Here is a 19,548-nt window from a genome sequence, read left to right as displayed (position 1 = left end):
TTGAAATTATTCACGTATTATGAAGCAATGAATGAAAACGAAAATTAAATAAAACGACATTTATTTTTGACTAAAATGCCTTAAAATTAATAACAACATTGGAACTTACAAAGTAATATTTGGTATTGCTTGTCCTAAAGCTATACTTAGATTTTTAACTAAGTGATAACGTAAACAATGCTCAACTACGATATGTACTTATGAGTATGAACGAAAAATGGATTTATGTAGTGACCAATTCCATTTTTCTATATTTCTTTCGGAGAGTGGAGACAGGGTCCTTGAAGAGTATGGGATCGAGTCTGAGGATGGATCGCATGAGCGGCATGTAGCCCCAAGCTGTGGCGAATGTGTTCAGACAAGACTGTCGCTGGACGAAGTGCTCCGGGTCACTCCAGGACGATCTGAATACAAATTAGGACATAAAAATGATTAAATAAGTAAAATCATCCGAAACTTCAATAATCTCAGTTCAAAGAAAAATCGACAGTAAAAGTTCGTGGAATTACAAGTTTTATTGAAATCGGCTACTCTTAGAGGTGGAATATTTTTTCAAATTTAAATGGGACCACTACAGAGGTACCCTCTTTCCAAAAATTTTTATTCACAAATGCCGAAGGTATGGCGTAACTACATACAAAAAAAAGAAGTCGATTTGAGAACCTCCTTCTTTTTTTTGAAGTCGGTTAAAAAAGAGCTTCACACATGTCACACCGGCGATAACCAAACTAATTTGACAGCGCGTCGTTGACATTACTGTGCAATTTATATTAGAGGTCACCGATGTATTATAATGGGATAAAACTGTACGATATAATATAGCTGGATTCCATTGTTTCATACCTATATCGGTGGTGCTGTGCCTTATATCGTCTACGCTGTGCCAGTTTGAGCGGTGGACGACGGGTAAGATGAGCCACGAGGCAGTTAAGCAGGATATCTTCGCAGTTGTGCGCACGGCGAACGGCCTGCCGCAGCGCAGGGGCTGACGCTCCGTACAACGCTAGGGTCGCTCGATGAACTAGCGCTGCACCGGGCAGCACCATCGAGTACGACCCGCCCCATTTGCTACTGTAGCCCCATGCGCCCTGTGTAATATTCGTTTTGATGTGGTAACAAAGTTAACAAAGTAAATTTCATTCATTGAAAGAGAGAACTGCCGAACGGTACCACACTGGATTGCCACGCAGAGGTCCTGGGTTCGATTCCCCGGGCCGAGAGAAATATTTGTATGGCCTACATTTATTTCTCTCATGAGTTTGAGTTTAATTTGTGGTTGTCTATGTGTATCCGAGGCACCAGCGATACAGAGTTTCACTAGTGCGGGGCAATGAGCGTGCGCGCATTATTATAGAATTATAGAACACTTATATTATTATAGAATACTAAGAATATACGCTTCTACTTTCATATGGCGAACAGACATGGTGTGGAATTCCCTGCCTGCACACATATTCCCTAAACACTATAATTTGTGCCTTTTCAAGGCATACAGTGAATAGGCATTATTTACGGATCCATGCTCCATCATTGACCGCATTATCCAGTCAGCATAAAGTATAATATCATTGGCATCACCACTTTCCATCAGCTGAGATGGAGGTCAAATAAGCGCTTATTTTTTATAAAAAAAAATTATAGAGACCTGTAAACATTAAGGATGGATATAACTTGGACATGCAATTTCCAAGTTTAACAAGTCTTGGTCAAACCGAGAGACACTTTCACGTTGCAGAACTGGGCACACCTTCTAATACGCACCTTAGCTTCATCCCAAAAGTGTGTTCTCGCAGGATATCCAACGATTCGTTCTGGGAATTGTTGCCAAACTCGAAATGCGAAGTCAAGTTCCTCCGCTAGCAAGGGTGCGTCGCCGTCCAGTGAAAATACGGCAGCCGTAGGCACTGCCCATAGAGGCTGCCAACGTGCCGATACCCCTTCTCTAAAATAAAAAGTCGCCTGTATGTCATTTATAATTATGAAAAATTTAGATATAAAGAAAAATTATGAAGAGTTTAAAATATGTAACAAATCTAGTACTGTATATATTATAAAGAAGAAATAAAAAAACTGTGTGACAATCTTTAAAATATACCCAGGATAATGAGTTGTAGCGTCGATAACCAGAACGGGCAGGGGGTCGCGAAGATCGTCAGCGGCGCGTGCGAGGGACTTCAGCGATGGAGCCGCACGCTCGCTATCCCATACCAGAACCACCTGCATTTAATTTTGTTATTAAGTACCTAAGTGTTATTATGAAAAAAGTCGTGAGGTATTATTAATTTTTCTTTATATCTTTCAAAGTAGGCTCACGTTTGTGTAACATTTTTTTAAGGTTTTGAAGCTACCCTTTGAAAACCTTTAAAAAAAATTGTAGGCAAATGTGATCCCATTGCAGCAGTAGAGATCCTTGTGACAGAGTTCGTCCAGGCTAGTACAGCCACTTACCTATTTCTGCCGCCAAAAAGTAATGTCAGCGTTACTGTGTTCCGGTTTTAAAGGGTAAGGTAGGGCAGGGTGCTGGTGAAATTACAGGCACATGGGACTTGTCAACTTATGTCTCGGAGTGGCAGCCGCAGTGGCAGTCCCCCACAGATCTTTGCGATTTAAAGCTCTGAGTGGCACTGCGGCTGTTATAGGCAAGCGTGTAGTTTACCATCAGGCGCATGAGTTGTTCGTCTCGTCACTTGATATTGAAAAAAAAATCACCCGATAGAAAGTGAAAATATGGATCTGGATGATTAGATGCAAATATTTTTGGTAGAAATGATGTTTACCTTCTCACAAAATTCGCTACTAGCTATATTAGCAAGTAGTTTATGTAGCGCTGGTGACGTGGCTTGAACGTAAAGAAGAGCAGTGAAGGTATTTCCAGGTGTGGTTGGAAGGGAGTCTAGAGGAATAGAAGGCGCGGGAAGGGGTGCGGGGGATACGGATGGACCTGGAGGTGGAGACAAAACTGGAGCCGCAATAGGCAAGTGAGCACGCGAGTCTCCGTATGATGCTAATGATCCTAAAGCTCCGGGATATGCATTCCAGATGAGCGCTTCTCGTTGCCTCGACGTCCTATGCGCTAAAACTCGTTCCAGAAGCAACTGAATAAAAAAAAAGTAAACAAGTTTTAATACAAACAAATGAAAGAAGAAAAAGAATATTTTTATATAAGTAATATTTGTCACTCACCTCAATAGTAGTGAAAACAATTTTTTCTATGGAAGAGAAATACTGTTCCCACAAAAATTGGGTCTGTTGTCTCAGAGCTAATACTCGTTCAGGTGATACTGAGCGTACTAACTCTGGAACCTGTAAACAAAATGTTCAGTACTGTGATATTTGATAACATTAGAATATTCAAAAATCTAGTTTAGTGTCAAAATTTTAAATACTACTTTGATGCATTTAGGACAGGATAACTATAGTTATCAACCGAAGTCAAGTACCTGGGGTAATACTGGACAACAGTTCAACTGTTGCAACAGTGCAACAAGCATCTGGACAACAAAATTAAAAAAGCTACTATCACCTTCTGGCAATGCCATAGAATGGTGGGGACTGGGGAATGGGGACTTTCACCTAACAGCGGTGATAAGGCCCATGGTCAGTTACGGCGCGATAATATGGTGGCCACGGATCAAACTGAAGACCGCAACCGACAAGCTGGACAAATTCCAAAGACTCGCTTGCATGGCGACGACCGGCTGCATGAGGACAACTCCAACTGCGGCCCTCTAAGCGATGCGACCCCCTCCCACTGTTCATCAGACAGGACGCGGCGTCAGCAGCAGTGCGTCTAAACAGGGCCGGCCTTTGGAAGCACATGAGGACCCCACTCACAGAAATCCTCTATAAAACTGTCAATGAGGAACCAGTACTGGAGGCGGCTGTGGATAGGATCCCAGAACAATACATCTGTGACAAAAAATACAAGATACGAATGTTTGAAGAACCCAACGAAGGACTGAACCCCAGACAGGGCCGCGTCTTCACTGATGGATCTAAAACAAATTCAGGAACAGGTACTGGGGTATTCTCAGAAGACCTCAATATGAGGATATCAACACCTCTTGGTGACCACAACACAGTATTCCAGGCTGAATGCATGGGCATCAAGTTGGCGGCAGAAGCAATCACAGCGAGAAGAGTAAAGAATCACTCCATTCGAATACTCTCCTACAGTATGTCAGTACTACAAGCACTGAACAGCTATGACATAATCTCAGGGCTCATTTATGAATGCCATCAAGCACTCATGGAGGTATGTATACAAAACCACGTAACTCTACAATGGATTAAAGGACACAGCGGCTCATGTGGCAATGATGCAGCAGATGAACTAGCCAGAAAAGGGTCGGAGACAGACACTGTAAGACCAGAACCCATAGTGTCCCTCCCCTAACAATGGTTCAGAACAACTATACACAAAGGTACAAAATTTTCACATAATAATACATGGACTACCCTTACGGTTTGTAGACAGGTAAGGGAAGCACTCCCAACGCTCAATGCAAGTCTATCTCGAATATTAATTAAACTCAAAAGGCAAGAGCTTCGCACTCTAACTGCCGCCCTAACGGGTCATGGTCCATATCATAAACACCTTTTCAATTTAGGTGTCACAGACAGCCTTATATGCAGAGCGTACATGGAGGGGGAGGAAACGGCTGCGCACATCCTACTACAGTGCTCCGGCGTGGCCAACTGCAGGGCAAAGTACCTTGGAGTGCCAAGGTCGCTCCCCGAAGTCTTCCGCAAACTGACGAGGCTGCTGAGATTCCTGGAGGAGCTTGGGTGGCACAAGTAGGACCCTGCACCCACCACTGTTACATCAAGTACCAAGTACCAAGTAAAGTACTATGATGCATGAAGACGTCCTGGAAAACGTAGTAAGTGCACTGATTCAATTTTTATTTACCTGTAGTAACAAACGTTCATCTGCCCAGATAACCGCGCGTCGCCAATCAATGCGTTCGTCGAAAGGTAAGCGCCATCCATTGCTCAGCAATACCGGCACGCATCCTGCTGCCAATGCCTCCAAGAAACGGTAAGAACCGAGGCGTCTACCACGCGCGACTAGGCAAAATGTTGAATTTGCCAACAACTGCTCATAATCAAATCTGAAATATAATAACAATGTAAAAGCAGTATGTTTCATTTAGGGAGCGTCCATATATAGCCCCCTTCTCCCTTAAAGTAGTACAAGTGGCAGACTTAATGCTATAAGGCATTCTCTATCAGTCAACAGGAGGGCTGAGTACGGAATAAATAACAGGGGTGCGTAACATGACAAATAAAAAAGATATGCTGATCAAAATTTATAAATAACTATATGACTTTATTTACACACAATATAAAATATACATATGACATATAATACATTGGGATGGTTCATGTTAGCTAACACAAATGTGACAGCCGCTGTTAAAGAATCGGTATAGGGCGTTCTAAATGAGTAGATAAATGTCTGCATATAGATATAAGGAGTGACAATGAGTGGTTGAAACCACCAAATATTAATTAATTACTATTTTCGAATTACGGGTTTCTGGAAATGTTTCACTAAATTGCTTCACTTAAAACAAGCTATTGCCTGCAGCTTATTAAAAACAGTTTACTTTGGCGAAGAGTTAGTTGTCTAATCCGTTTCCATGGTGCCATGTAAACACTAGAATTATTTCAAAATCTATCTTCAGCTTTCTAGGTGTACTTTACTTTTATCTTATGATGATTCTTGTCACTCCTCCTGTCCATACTTACACAGAAATTTATGTATTCATTTAGAACGCTCTATTCAGACTAGGTGACTATACTATGCTGTAATTAATTCTTTCTATCAGTCTCCAAAGTCTATCCATACAATTTGTTCCAACCACCACAGTTTTATTTGTTTACTGGGGAGATACGTCTCTTGCAACTCAAAAGTCAGTTGTTGTAATTTCCACTTACTTGTCATATTCCCTGTTGTCCTCATCACACCTCTCATCTCTTAAATCTTTCCAAGATTTGCCATGCTTACAAGTTGTGACCAAAATAAGATTGTTGGCATCATGCAAATGCCAGAGGGAGTTTCTTGTTTCACTGCCTATACCATGCACATAGCGTTTTCCCTTGAAAGCTAACAAATGCTTCCTTGGGGCAGGAAAAGGATTAGAAGTGGCAGCTGGTGGCACTCCACCTCTTTCTGGGTGTTCTTTGTGGAACAGCGGAAGGGACACATCAAAACCATCACGGAATATAGTGTCAGATGCACTAGCCCTTGCTAGAATTGCTTCCCCAGGATCAAATCCTAATGCTTCTTCAGCATAATCAGGCCATGTTCCAGCATACAAATTGAAAATTAAATGGTTGCGCCCATTCTTCCAATGAGGTAATCTAGATAAGCGTGATCCTACATCAGGTACATGTTCTGGTGACAGAGGATCAGCATCTAATGTGTCTACTGCAGGTACAAAGAGACAAGCCTCATTGGGATCCCTGGTAGCATACCTGGACTCTCTTATTACAGACAGAACTTTTCTATATGATGGACTCACTGCACCATCAGTAGGATATACATATATTTTAGGGTCATTTCCACATTTAGAGAAATCAAAACACGTTTCCATGCGGCACGGTTTCTTAATCCCTTGTGGTTGTCTTTGTAGCTGCATCGGCATGTCAATTTCTGATAACTCTTCTAATGTCGCATATGACGGCAACTGGTCTCTACGACTACGATGTGATAAATCTGTCTTCAGGTGATAACCTCCATAGTAACAATACACCAGGAATGCACATGATAATATGAGAAGTATATAACGCTTCTTTGCTTGCATTTCGACGATTTTAATTAGTAAAAGTATATTTACGTTTCCAAAGTTTGATTTAGAAGATTGGTACAGCTTAAATTAGAAACTGTGATCCTTAAAATTTCAACACTTTAAAATAACATGTCTTCAAAGCTGTTTAGAAACTGATTTTTGTGGAATTAAGCAGAATTTATAGCTAACTCGGATTGTAAGTGTAATTAAAGGATTCAGAGAAAGTTATGCGAAAAGTGACTAAACTGTTTACGTCTTATAGTTTCTGACTATGCCATTATATTCACTATAATCTTTATTTTTTATTAAATCACATAATTATATAATCATGGACAAATCATAATAAAAATAAATTTTATAAACATTTATTTTGTTTGGTAGATTTGTGGTTACAAATCAAGTTTGACAATTTGACATTAGGACTAAGCGTTATTTTCCGAAAGCTTTTTAAGAAACATTTTCTTTCAATGTAACGAAAAAGCGCTTTCATGTAGGTTTCAGAAACGGTTACTATAGAAACGACATTTTAAGAATACGAAACGGACTCGCACTGCAAGATAAATATGTATGTAGTTATTTGTCAATGGTGTTACGTTCTGTCTACTCTCGATCTCCGTCTAGGCCAGTATAATACTCTATGTCTCCGTCCGAAACAATTACTGCCAAATAAACAATTCTTGACCAAATGAAAAGACGCGTGATGGGAATGAAGCTTCATACTGGATACTTGTCTTTTAATTTTGTCGAATATTACTTATTTGACAGTAATTGTTCGGACGGATTTCGGACGGAGATCGAGAGTAGCCCCCGCTTCTGCAACATTTTACGTTACTTCTGTGTGTGCGACTGGATAGAAAACAATTCATTTGTTCGTGATACGTTCCAATTATGCTTTACAGAATAAAATACTTTATTGTATTAACTTAGGTTTATAAAATTAAGTTAAAACAAAGGAAATGAAACTGTTTTTCCGGATTTAAATCGCGTATATTTGTTTTTTCAAACAACATAACATAAGCTAAAAAAAACAGTTTTACCGCCCACAATACGCCTGAACATTTCGTCAACCAGTTTTTTTTAGCGTTTTTTGTAACTGTTTCTGGGAAGCGTTTCTTTTTAGAAAATAACCGTTTCGATTCGTTTTTCGATAAGACGTTATAACCCAGCTTTATTTGACATACAGAAAGAAATAAGTTCGTCAATGTCAAATTGAAATTACCTTTTTCATAGGTATCTTTATTTTTACTTGATATTGGCAAAATTAGAGAAGCTAGAAACTTAAAAAATAATATTATAATACTTTATTTTTATGGCTTTGCCTTTGCATTTAGCCACTCAAATAAGGGGACAAAGAAAAGGTACAGAATTTGAATGAAAAAGGATGTGGTATATGGATTAGGTAGGTGAGTAGCTTTCTTTAATATTTCTGTCAACGCATAGGCAATAGAAAATATGTCAATAAAGTTACTAAATAATAGAAGATAGGTAGTAAATAATGAGCACAGTTTAATTTATATATCTCGTTTGGTCCAGCCATCCTGATGGACACGTTGAACTCAACAACAAAATGGCCACTTTTTTCACGGCTAAAAAAAAAAAAAAACTCGAGCATGGTCACACTGGAATAATGGACGCCGGGGGTTATATACTCGGTGCCGGGAAACTATAATTTTAAATACGACGCCGAATTTTCGGCAGGTGTAATTCAGTGATGTTTAAATGAGGACAAAGAAGTTTGGCACTTATTTGGTGTGGTAAAAATGCCTAGTTTTGTAAAAGTATTAGCGTAATAGTACCGACAGTATTCACAAATAAAGTTGATTCACTATTTATTTACATCATAATAAAACATTAATTAAAATCGAACAATAATAACATTACGTTTGTTTAACAGCGTCTTCTAGCTGTTGCGATTTTGGTTTTTTTAGATGCCTGTTAGTAAATATTTGTAATATAGCTCTGCAGCCAGGGTAAACGCTGTATTGAGTTCGTGCGATGCCTGTAGCTACCCATTTGGCGACGGATTTATCTTTTAGTACCATATGGAGAGCATCTTCTTCCTTCAGACTTTCCAACTCAATAGATTTTATTTTAAGATCACATCTGTCTGCACCATCAACCTGCAAAATTATAAATTTATAAGTAAGTGGGGTATACTCACATACATAAGTGATATTGACTGCCTCCATGGCCGAACGGTTACCATGCCGAACTGCTACGCAGAGGTCCCAGGTTCGATTCCCGGGCCGGGAGAAATATTTATATGGCCTACATTTATTTCTCTCGTGAGTTTGGTGTAATTTGTGGTTGACTATGTGTGTGTCCATAGCACCCGCGACACAGGATTTTCCTAGTGCGGGGCTATGTTGAGTGTGTGCGTTATTATTATTATTATATGATAGCCAATAGTCGGAGTAGGGTGTTTCAAACAAGTAGATAAATAAAAATAAATGTTTATATATAGATGAGTGGCATACAGTGGATAAAACCACCAAACAATAATGCCACATTGCTGGAAGTAAATCTTCATTTATTCTTCTGTCACTGCCTTCACCTGACTTTTCATTGTCAATAAATATTTGTAAATATCAAATTAACTATTTTTTTCGAATTCCATCATCAATAAGGGTGGGTATCATCAATAAGGGGTATGCATTCCGTGAATATAAAAGTATCAACAATATCCGCTTTAGTTAAAACAAGCTATTGTTTGTAGCTTATTAAAAATATTTACTTTGGTGACAGGTTAGTTATCTACTGAATTTATATATACGATGCCACTAGAATTACTTTAAAATTCAACTTCAACTTTGTAGATGAATAGTTTTATCCTAAGATGTAATAAAAGTATTTCCAGAAATTTAAAATTCGAAAAACGTAATTAATTAATATTTGGTAGTTTTAACTACTCCATGTCACGTCATGTATGTAATGTACGTGTATGACATTTATTTACTCATTTGGAACACCCGACCATTGGTAATAGCGATAACTTACTTTGCATTGGAATGATAACTTAAAATTATCATCCACAGTAGGCCAAGACTGTTCAAGTACACCTTTATCCCAATCAAATTGTGACGTTATTCTGTGAGGGGCAGACACGAAACCTGCCCATAGCTCCGAGCTGAAGTGTGGTGTCACAGGTGATAGCATTATAATGAGATACGCTAAAGCCTGCTCAAATTCAGTGCTTGTAGCTATTATTTTTGGTGGCACTTTGTTCTGTAAAAAAGAGATAATATTGCATTAACAAGTATTAAAACCACTATGTTGCTACCTAAGTGGAATTGATGGTGATAAGATAAAAAAACAGATGTTTTTTAAGTATTCCTTACCCTTAAAGCACTGGTCAATGCTTGTAGTCTTGAAATGCCTACACTAAGTTTATGGGTATGTTTAAAATGGTATGTTGCTGTTGCAATAAAGTAATTCTTAGAATCCCATAGTTTTTGTTCATATCTATTTAATAACTCTGTAGGAAGTTTCTTTGTTTGCAATGAATCATCGTTCCTATGTGTTAAAAACTCTCTCATTGTAAGCCATAGGCGATGTTGCCAGTTTACCACACCTGGTAGAGCTGAAATTCAAAGAAAATATAATATTAGAGTGAACACATTTGTGTTCAATTATTTGGGCACAAACGTAAATACTCACTAGCATCAGACCAATGCCTGCTTGTAGCTGGAGGCACATCTGCAAGCATAAGCAATCTAACAGTGTCACATCCATAAGTGGCCAATAATTTTTCAGGATTCTCTCCATTGTGTTTAGATTTACTCATTTTCTCCCACTGCACAGAAACTTGTTCACCTGTTTCCTTTTCTTTGTAATTTTTACCTATTTTCTCTACATTGCCAGCAGGGATATATTTTCCAGATGATTTAACTTTGTAAGATTGTCCCATAACCATTCCCTGTACTACTAATTTTTTAAATGGTTCTTCAGTTGGTGTCCACCCCAAAGAGTTCAAAAAGTAGCTCATAAAACGAGCATAATATAAATGAAGAACTGCATGTTCCTTTCCTCCAATGTAAATGTTGACTGGAGTTCTCCCAACTAGTTTATCCTTGTCAAAAGGCATTTTTTCGTTATGAGGATCCAAAAACCTGTAGTAATACCATGAGGAATCAACAAATGTGTCCATGGTATCAGTTTCCCTTTTTGCATCAGACTTGCACTTTGGACATTTACAATTAATCCATTCTTCTGTTTGTGCCAGAGTTTGTATACCCAATGTTAATGAATTTATTTCAGGCAATGTAACTGGCAATTCTTCATGTGGTACAGGAACAGTTCCACAATTACTACAGTGTATTATTGGTATAGGTGTTCCCCAATATCTTTGCCTAGATATGAGCCAATCTTTAAGCTTCGAACTAACAGCATGACCTCCAACATTTTTCTTGTGCGCTATTTCAGTAGCTATTATATTTTCAGCTTCTACATTTATTTTATTGGCATCCTTAATAACTGGCACACCCAATCTTCTTGATAAGTCTGAATCATTTTCATCCCATTGAGGTGAAGCTAAGTAAATATCTCGTCCTTCTGGATATTGTACATCATCAGTAATATAAACAGGAATAGTCATATCACTGATTGGATTATAACAAACCAGGTTATTTGCTGTATCAGGCAGATCTTCTACAATAATATTACCTTTGCTCATTGTTATAAACTTTCCATGTATAAATTTGTATGGTTGTGATGTCCACACATCAAAGTATTTAACTGTATCATTTATTATAATTGAAAATGTAACTACAATTCCATTACATTCTCCTATCCAATGTTGTTGTAGGTTTACAATGTCTCCCCAATTTTCAAGATTCTCACTCTTGAGTCCGTAATACAACTGTTTAGCAAATTTAGTTGTTTTAATGAACCATTGGGTGAGTCTTTTCTTCTCAACTTTGGCACCTGATCTCCACGAGCAACCAAGATCGTCTACTTGTTCATCAGCTAACACTGTTTTATCTACAGGATCCCAATTGACCTCAGCCTGAAAAATAAAAATACTTTTCTTATAAATTTCAAGGAAATACAATAAAACAATAATGTGTGCAACTGATCAAGTTTACCTTACTCTGATATGCTAGACGTTTTTCAAATAGTTTAAGGAAAATAAATTGTGTCCACTTATAATACTTTGGATCGCAAGTAGAAAACTCTCTGTCCCAATCAAATTCATAACCCAATTTAAGCAGTTGCTCCTTCATAGAGTTAATATTTGCTTTAGTCCATTTGTCAGGTTGAATTTTACGCTCTAAGGCTGCATTTTCAGCTGGCAGCCCAAATGCATCCCACCCAATTGGGTGTATTACATTTTTACCACTAAGTTTTTGGATTCTAGCAATTGTATCTGATATAGAGTACACTCGAACATGACCCATGTGCAAATTGCCTGATGGGTAAGGAAACATTGGCAGAACATAATGGTATTCATTTGCCTCTTTACTTGGTGTACTCAAAACTTCCTTGGCCCAACACTCTTCTATGTCCAATTTGATTTTGGTGTTAATGTTTTCTTGCTGGAATAACTTTATAATTAAATAAATAGCATTAACAACGTTTAAAGAAATAAGTGAATTTGGGCAGTAATACATTTACAAAGAAAATAAATAGTAATAGCATTTCATAAAAAATCAGTTTTCTTGTTTTTTGGCTATAACAGCCAAAAAACAAGACGGCTGCTAACAGATGTGAGACTTGGGGTAAGTAAATTTTGGTAACAGATCTAAAAGAAGTACGAATTAATGAAAATAGGTTAAGTCTTTCGTTGAGTTTGTAGGCACCTAAAAAGTGTTAATATAATTGTACTCAATATGTAAATCATACCCAAAGGCCTAAACTTGATTTGTTTCTATAGACAACTTGCGAGAACCGAAGTCTTTTAGACGACGGTCTAAACGCAAATATTTTTGCCGACATTCTAATTCTTTTGAATACTGATATTTTTTTTCACAAGGAGCCATCAATGTACAACAACGTAATGTACGACACAAGAATGCTCAACACACGAATGTCCGGCACAGGAATTGGAGACATAGGTCAAGTGGTATCACCATTTTTGATAGGTTTTGTTCGTAGTGTGATTTTTTTTTAAATTTATTAAGGCTTTGGCAAAGCTATCAGCCCAAACATGAAGGTTAATTATGTTTCTGTAAATATGGCCGCCACAAAGAGGATAGGCATTTTGAGGCGGGCTGTAGCTGTGCTTGGATTAGATATGGGGAATAGCGTTACATTTCTATCGCCGTGACCGTCGTTCCAAAAAAATTGTGATTTTGTTACGACTGTTACTTCCGTGACCTTGTCGCGCCTATAACTTACATCACGATATACGTTTTTAGCCAGCGGCTTCTTTCTAATACTTATAGCAGTTTTTTATAGAATGATTTAAGTTTTTACTCCCTTTGCAATAAGTTTCAAATCCATTCAAAAGTTGATTGTGTGTTTAATGTAATTTTGTATGTTACTTTATTTTTTATTTTTTTTTTATACATGACAGGCAAATGACTCCACTCCACCTGATGTTAAGTGGAAAGTGGTATCCAAACGCGAAGGAACCTAGTGCAGCGATGAAACCCTCACTGCACTAGCCACCTCCACCCTGCCTGTCTACAATATGCCTCTTCACACCTCGTTTGAAGGACCCCATATCATAAGAGGGAGGGAAGACATGTGCCGGAAGGGAGTTCCATTTGTCAACCGTGCGGCAGAGAAAGGAGCCACCAAACCTTTTAGTACGCGATGGAATGCGGCAGGTAGTGAAACGGTGACTACGAAGGCCAGCACGCGTGCTTCTGAGCAGGAACGGGGAAGGGGGGATGAGGTTGAACAGCTCTTCAGAGCACTCACCATGGTACATGCGGTAAAAGGCGCTAAGCGATGCAACATCTCTACGCAGTTGCAGAGGTTCAAGGCGTGATGAGACCTCTTCGTCGCCTATAATTCGAGTAGCACGACGCTGTAATTTATCCAAGGCATCGAGTAGGTACTTGGCGGAGCCGTCCCACAAGTGCGAACAATACTCAACGCAAGACCGGACCTGTGTCTTGTACAGCAGGCATAACTGGTCCGGCGTGAAAAAACGTCGCACCTTGTTCAGGACTCCGAGTTTCCGTGAGGCTGTTTTGATCACAGATTCGATGTAGCTCCTTGGATTCAAATCACAGCAGATTTCCATACCGAGCAAGGTAAAACTGCTCTGAGGTGAGAGTGCTGTGCTCATCAGAGAAGGCATGGGAAGGAACGGCGACAATTTTGTTGTTAACGCGCAAACCTGTGTTTTCTTGGCGTTGAACTCAACAAGATTTCTAGATCCCCATGCAGAGATGAGGTCCAATATCCTATTGAGCTCACCGACAAGATTAGATCGCTCTCTGTCAGTATCGGCGCGCCCAGCTGCGGGGAATCCGTGATATCCCCCATGAACAGTGCTATCATCTGCATAACAATGAATATTCCCAAGTGGAAGCATATCATTGATATGCAGAAGGAAAAGCGTGGGAGATAGGACGGATCCCTGCGGTACGCCGGCGTTCACATTCACGAACCTCGAAATGCTGCCGTCAGAAACGACGCGAATTCTCCGCTCACGAAGGAAATCGGCAATCCAGCTGCATAACTGGGCTGGCAAACCGTACGCCGGGAGCTTGGAGAGAAGAGCTTTGTGCCAGACCCGATCGAACGCTTTGGCTATATCGAGGCTAACAGCCAACGACTCGCCACGTTTGCCTATAGCCTCACCCCAAATATGCGATAAGTACGCTAGAAGGTCACCCGTTGATCGTTTCGGACGAAACCCATACTGCCGATCATTAATTATGGAGTGATCTTCTAGGTATTGGGTCAGTTGTTTGTTAATTATCCGCTCTAAAACCTTACATATTATGGAAGTAATGGCTATGGGACGGTAATTATGCGGGTCTGATCGGTCGCCTTTTTTGGGAACTGGTTGCACATTAGCCTCTCTCCAAGAGTCCGGCACACGACCTGAAGAGAGTGACAGACGATACAGTCGCGTTAGCACGGGGGTCAACTCAGCTGCGCAGCTCCTAAGTACAATCGCTGGGATACCATCAGGACCACTAGCTTTCCGGACGTCGAGAGACTGCAGCTGCGTACGCACATCGCATTGTCCGATACGAATATCAGACATCGTGTAGCCACAGTGAGGTAGAGTTGGTGGCTGTGCGTTACAGTCGTCGAGACAGGAGTTAGCCGCAAACAGATTTGCCAAGAGGTCGGCTTTATCTTGCGGCTTGTGGGCTAGATTGCCGTCAGAATATCTCAGCGGGGGCAGCGAGGGCTGGCAGAAGTTCGACGCAACGGCTCTGGCCAGACGCCAGTAACTACGACTACCAGTGGGATGCGTCAGGAGTTCTTGGCCAACTCGTGCGACGCGCTGAGCATCCGCTCTGATGTACGCTCTTTTGCAAGACCTGGTGGCATTATTGTAGGCTGTTTTAAGTGAGTTCGTATTGGGATCGTCTGAAGCTCGACCCTTGATCCAAGCGCGGTATGCAGTCTGTTTGTTCTCAACAGCCACAGCACACTCGCGGTTGAACCAGCGGTTGCGCCTCCCTTTACTGACGACATCCGAATGCGGGATGTAGTATTCCATCCCGATTAAGATCTCATCAGCAACGGCAGTCGCGCTAGCTGTTGGATCCACCTCACTAAAACAGCGCTGCCGCCAAGGAACGGATGCAAAATAGTCCCGCATACCGTCCCAATCTGCCGACGCATAATGCCAAATGCGGCGTTTAGCCACAGTAGGTGGTGGTGGCAGTAACGTTGCCACTTTAGTGGATATCAAGCAGTGATCCGAAGTGCCCAGAGGGGCTTGGACCTCCACCCGATATCCAGCCGGGCGAGACGTCAGCAGAAGGTCCAACAAAGAGGGCGCGTCACCAACCCTATCTGGTATCCGGGTGGGCTGGTTTACCAGTTGGGTTAAATCGTGTGTGAGAGCGAATGTGTAGGCAGTTCTTCCAGCATGGTCAGTTTTAGAGGAACTTAACCACGACTCGTGGTGAGCATTGAAGTCCCCTAAAAACACCAATTCCGCTGTAGGAAACTGCGCCTGCGCATCATCTGCCGCCCGAGTAAGGTGGTCTATGAGACGAGTTGTCTCCATGTCGCCGTGGTGGGATCTGTAGAGGCACATGTAGACACGGCAATGACTGCCCAGGTCAACATGTACCCCAAGGATGGAGGAAAGAAGGAGGGGTCCTCCAAATGACGCAGACGGCTACAGCAAACATCTGCCCGGACAAACAAGCAGACCCCAGCTTTCGCTTTGAAGGACTCTTCAAGCATATAGCCAGGGTAATTCAAGTAGCTGCTGTCAGCCGGGCAGAGTATTTGCGTCTCTGTAAGGAACAGCATTTCTGGTCGAGCTGTCTCAAGATGTTGGTGGACGGCGTGGATGTTACTGTGGAGTCCTCGAATGTTCGTGAACTCCACCTTAAAGAGCGCTTTAGTGGTGGGGGTGTGCACCGCTGTACGACCGAAATTTGTACTTTGCGCTAACATGTTGGAGGGAAAAAGAGGCGTGAAGCGAGAAAACAGTGCCGCGACTCAAGCGGTGAAATCGCGGGGCCTGCTTCCCCAGAGACTTGCCTACAGACAAGTTGCGCTGATCCGCCGGACGGAAGGGCCCCCGAACCCCCCCGGGACCCCACCTCCCGGTCACCAACCGGCACGACGAACCACACCGAGATTATGCGCGGTATGGTGAGGCAGCCTCACGAGCTGGTTAAGCACGCTTGGGCCCCTGTACTGTACCGCGGGCGGCCAGCGGAACAACCGTTTCTACGGGTCTCCCTGGCCGGCGGGTCAATGCAGTTGTCCTGGCACTGGTTCGGCGGAAGCCTCCACAGACCACAAATGTCGCGGCAGCGTTGCCTCGGGCTCTGGTTGTACGCTGACTGATCCCGGAACGCGTCCGACTAGCGAACACTTGGCGGGTTTTCCACCATGCGCACGGTGGTCACTAACCAGCCGGGTTTTCAAGCCCTACCACCAGTGGAGCAGCTGGTAGCTCAATATCCCTTAGTCGCCTCTTACGACACCCACGGGAAGAGAGGGGCGGTGAATTGTATTCTAATCCGTCACCGCACGGTGAAAAAACTTACTTACTTACTTATTTTATGCGAATCTTTGGATTGTTACAAATAGCAATAAAGTGTGATGTAATTATATTTCTAGTAGAATACACAAAGTAGATTATACATAAATATAAAATACCAACTCTTCCTATAATAAAACAAATATACAAAAATATTTTACTTTGTTAATAAATAGGTTTATAGTAACTGCTGCAGATTTTTTTTCATCCGCCCTTTCTAGTAGTAATAAGCACCTACGACCCTTGTGAGTGAGCAAAGACAGTCATCCTATGTCACTCACTCCCACCGCCGAAATGGTCCGATTTGAAGAGAACTGGCGACGAGTGGCGCGCTCAGTCACCACGGAACCGAAATCGTGCATTATATCAAATACGTATGTCGTGATGTGAGTGACGGGGATAGCTATTGGAACGGAGGAACACCTATATGACTTTGGAACGTCGTTTCTTCGGAACGAGTCACGGTGATACTGTTTGACGGCGGATCACTGTGATTTTTTAATCGTGACGTTATTTATCACCCACCTCTAGCTTGGATTGACTCGGGATTCCGTAAAACGTGCCGATATGGGTATTTTAGTTCGAGATTCGTATAATTTCGTGTTTTAATCTTCGATTAAGGCACAATAGCACTATCCTACTCCACTTTAAAGTAGATTTCACAAAATAATTGAAAGTCAAAATAAAAACGACACTTTTCCCTCCAAAAGGTCCAGAGCGAATTCCAGTGTGATGTCTGATCTTCCAAAATGTAACTTTTCTTTTTTAATTTTGTCTTTTTAGCAACTGGCAGCTAGCGGTTTTCATAACTTATTTTTACGTATTCCAGAACTCTACTCAATGCTCAAGTCAGGATCTGAATATGATTTCAAGCACTGGAAATACGACTCTAATGGCAGGGACATGAGTATGATTTCAAGTACTTTAAACCATACTCAAATCCTTACTTGAGCATTAAGTAGAGTTCTAGAATACGAAGGGTCATATTTCAGAACGTGACTGAAGTATCGCCATGATCATCAATCAATGAAGCATTGCTTAAGCATTTCGTTTATTCTTGAATAGTATTCAGTGCTGTACTCAGCTGAACTACACTCAAGTTTGAGTTGGGATTATCCATGGTTCTATGCAATTTTCGTTCATTCATTTGTATTTGTCTGTTACAATACTTGATTGTATCGCCTCAGTTCTCTTTGCCTTTCATTATAGGAAGAATTTTAACATTGTCAAAATCAAATACGTTACCCTGAAATTTACTATTGGAAATGAAAATTATTTATTACGCTGATCGAAAGGGATATGAAAAACTTACACTGGCGGCGATGATCGCTATAATTCCTAAATTACTATGATAATACTATTGGAAATTTTTAAACGAATGCAGTGTTTAAGAAAAGTTGTTATTATCTATATGCCTATCAACAAAACAAAGCTTGTATTATGGAAACTACCTATATTTTAACTTAGAAGTTTAAATTATAACATTCTAGTTGGTCAAAGTCAAATAATCGTAATCAGTCCATTGGTAAAATATTACACTTGAAAACGCCATTTTATAAGTTACTTTGGATGTAAGTTTTATACTTAGGAAATAATAATCTTAACACATACTCCGGAATCATATTGTAATAAAATCATATACCTACAATTCCCCATAAAAGAATCGTCAACTTTAATGATCCAGATGCAAACGTAAGCAAACTAGAATCTGTATTTCAGGTGCGATTGGGTAACCACGGTTGTCTGATTTCACTCATCTGCTATGATAGGTTAAATTAATTTTTTTTTACCAAATCAAAGTTATTTCAACATCTGAAGCAATTGAGTATGATATTCATCATTTATATATTTTGATAAAGATCACAATTCTCAAATGGTTTCATCGTAATCTTATAATTTTTTCGCCGATTATTATGTACTCAACCGCAACTAGAACCTCACTCAAGTAAATACAGATTTTGACAACACTCAAGACAAGATTTTACAGTTGAGTACCGTTTAGGAAACAGTAAAACTGAAACGAATCTCAAGCATTGTTCTAAAATTAAGACGCAAGCTGTCACTTCCTCTGACGTTTTTCAGGTGAACGTTAGGGGTGTGTTAGTTGTTCGTGGAGTGTTGTTGTTGTTGTGTCGTGGAGAGTGTTGTTGGTTCGTGTAGTGTGGAGACGCGTGCGAAGTTCTTGAGTAGTCTGTGATGACATGTTGTCACAGAATGGCCAAGGATGGACACTGACTGAAGCCGAGAGTTATCATCTCGGCTTCAGTCTGAGGTAAGACTCAGACTGAAGAGAACAGAGGGCCCTGGTAAGCCAGGGAGGACGCGAAGCGATCAACACGACCCGGCCATGCGTTTACGAGGGTGGACCATGGCAAGTGGTGGGCGGTCTTAATGTACACCCTCCTGCGTTCATGCCTACGCAGTTGAGCGCCGTACGCAGGGATGAAGGAATCCTGGGGGGTTGAGCCCGAGCGGGGTGGGGACCCCGGCAAGCAATACGCCCTCTTCAGCCCTGATTTCCTGCTAAACGGTAGCCCTGTGACTAGCCAACACAGGGAAACGACAATATGTCCCGTCAGAGGGCCACAGGCGAGCCGGGGGGGGGGGGGG

The 19,548-nt window shown here is 41.0% G+C and overlaps 2 protein-coding genes across 2 annotated transcripts; both read right to left on the bottom strand.

Moving 5' to 3' along the window:
• Positions 1-59: 59 nt before the first annotated feature.
• On the bottom strand, positions 60-7,005 carry LOC113230086 (exostosin-1). Its single transcript, XM_026463840.1, has 8 exons — positions 5,944-7,005; positions 4,913-5,114; positions 3,184-3,303; positions 2,778-3,095; positions 2,096-2,217; positions 1,762-1,942; positions 844-1,088; positions 60-404 (listed from the first exon to the last, which is right to left on the bottom strand). Exons 1-8 carry the CDS (start codon positions 6,810-6,812, stop codon positions 224-226), a joined length of 2,238 nt encoding a protein of 745 aa, XP_026319625.1. The 5' UTR covers positions 6,813-7,005; the 3' UTR covers positions 60-223.
• Positions 7,006-8,674: 1,669 nt separating this feature from the next.
• On the bottom strand, positions 8,675-12,828 carry LOC113230333 (probable leucine--tRNA ligase, mitochondrial). Its single transcript, XM_026464221.1, has 6 exons — positions 12,639-12,828; positions 11,882-12,331; positions 10,455-11,802; positions 10,136-10,377; positions 9,795-10,022; positions 8,675-8,917 (listed from the first exon to the last, which is right to left on the bottom strand). The coding sequence occupies exons 1-6, from the start codon at positions 12,729-12,731 to the stop codon at positions 8,675-8,677; spliced, it is 2,604 nt and encodes an 867-aa protein (XP_026320006.1). The 5' UTR covers positions 12,732-12,828.
• Positions 12,829-19,548: the final 6,720 nt, after the last annotated feature.

Source organism: Hyposmocoma kahamanoa, unplaced genomic scaffold (assembly GCF_003589595.1).
Source record: "Hyposmocoma kahamanoa isolate Upper Pololo Valley unplaced genomic scaffold, ASM358959v1 63, whole genome shotgun sequence".
In the NCBI taxonomy this organism is placed as follows: Eukaryota; Metazoa; Arthropoda; class Insecta; order Lepidoptera; family Cosmopterigidae; genus Hyposmocoma; species Hyposmocoma kahamanoa.
This window is presented reverse-complemented; position numbering and strand designations above follow the sequence as displayed.

What these genes read in the sequence shown, in the direction of transcription:
- LOC113230333 (XM_026464221.1), bottom strand. Translation starts at nt 12,731, where the DNA reads ATGTCGGCAAAAATATTTGCGTTTAGACCGTCGTCTAAAAGACTTCGG. An exon ending in GTCTAGCATATCAGAGTAAG is followed by an intron (nt 11,803 to 11,881) that starts GTAAACTTGATC and finishes TTTATTTTTCAG; the next exon opens with GCTGAGGTCAATTGGGATCC. An exon ending in AGTTATCATTCCAATGCAAA is followed by an intron (nt 8,918 to 9,794) that starts GTAAGTTATCGC and finishes ATAATTTTGCAG; the next exon opens with GTTGATGGTGCAGACAGATG.
- LOC113230086 (XM_026463840.1), bottom strand. Translation starts at nt 6,812, where the DNA reads ATGCAAGCAAAGAAGCGTTATATACTTCTCATATTATCATGTGCATTC. An exon ending in GACAACAGGGAATATGACAA is followed by an intron (nt 5,115 to 5,943) that starts GTAAGTGGAAAT and finishes ATTATATTTCAG; the next exon opens with ATTTGATTATGAGCAGTTGT. An exon ending in ACTTTTGGGATGAAGCTAAG is followed by an intron (nt 1,089 to 1,761) that starts GTGCGTATTAGA and finishes AATATTACACAG; the next exon opens with GGCGCATGGGGCTACAGTAG.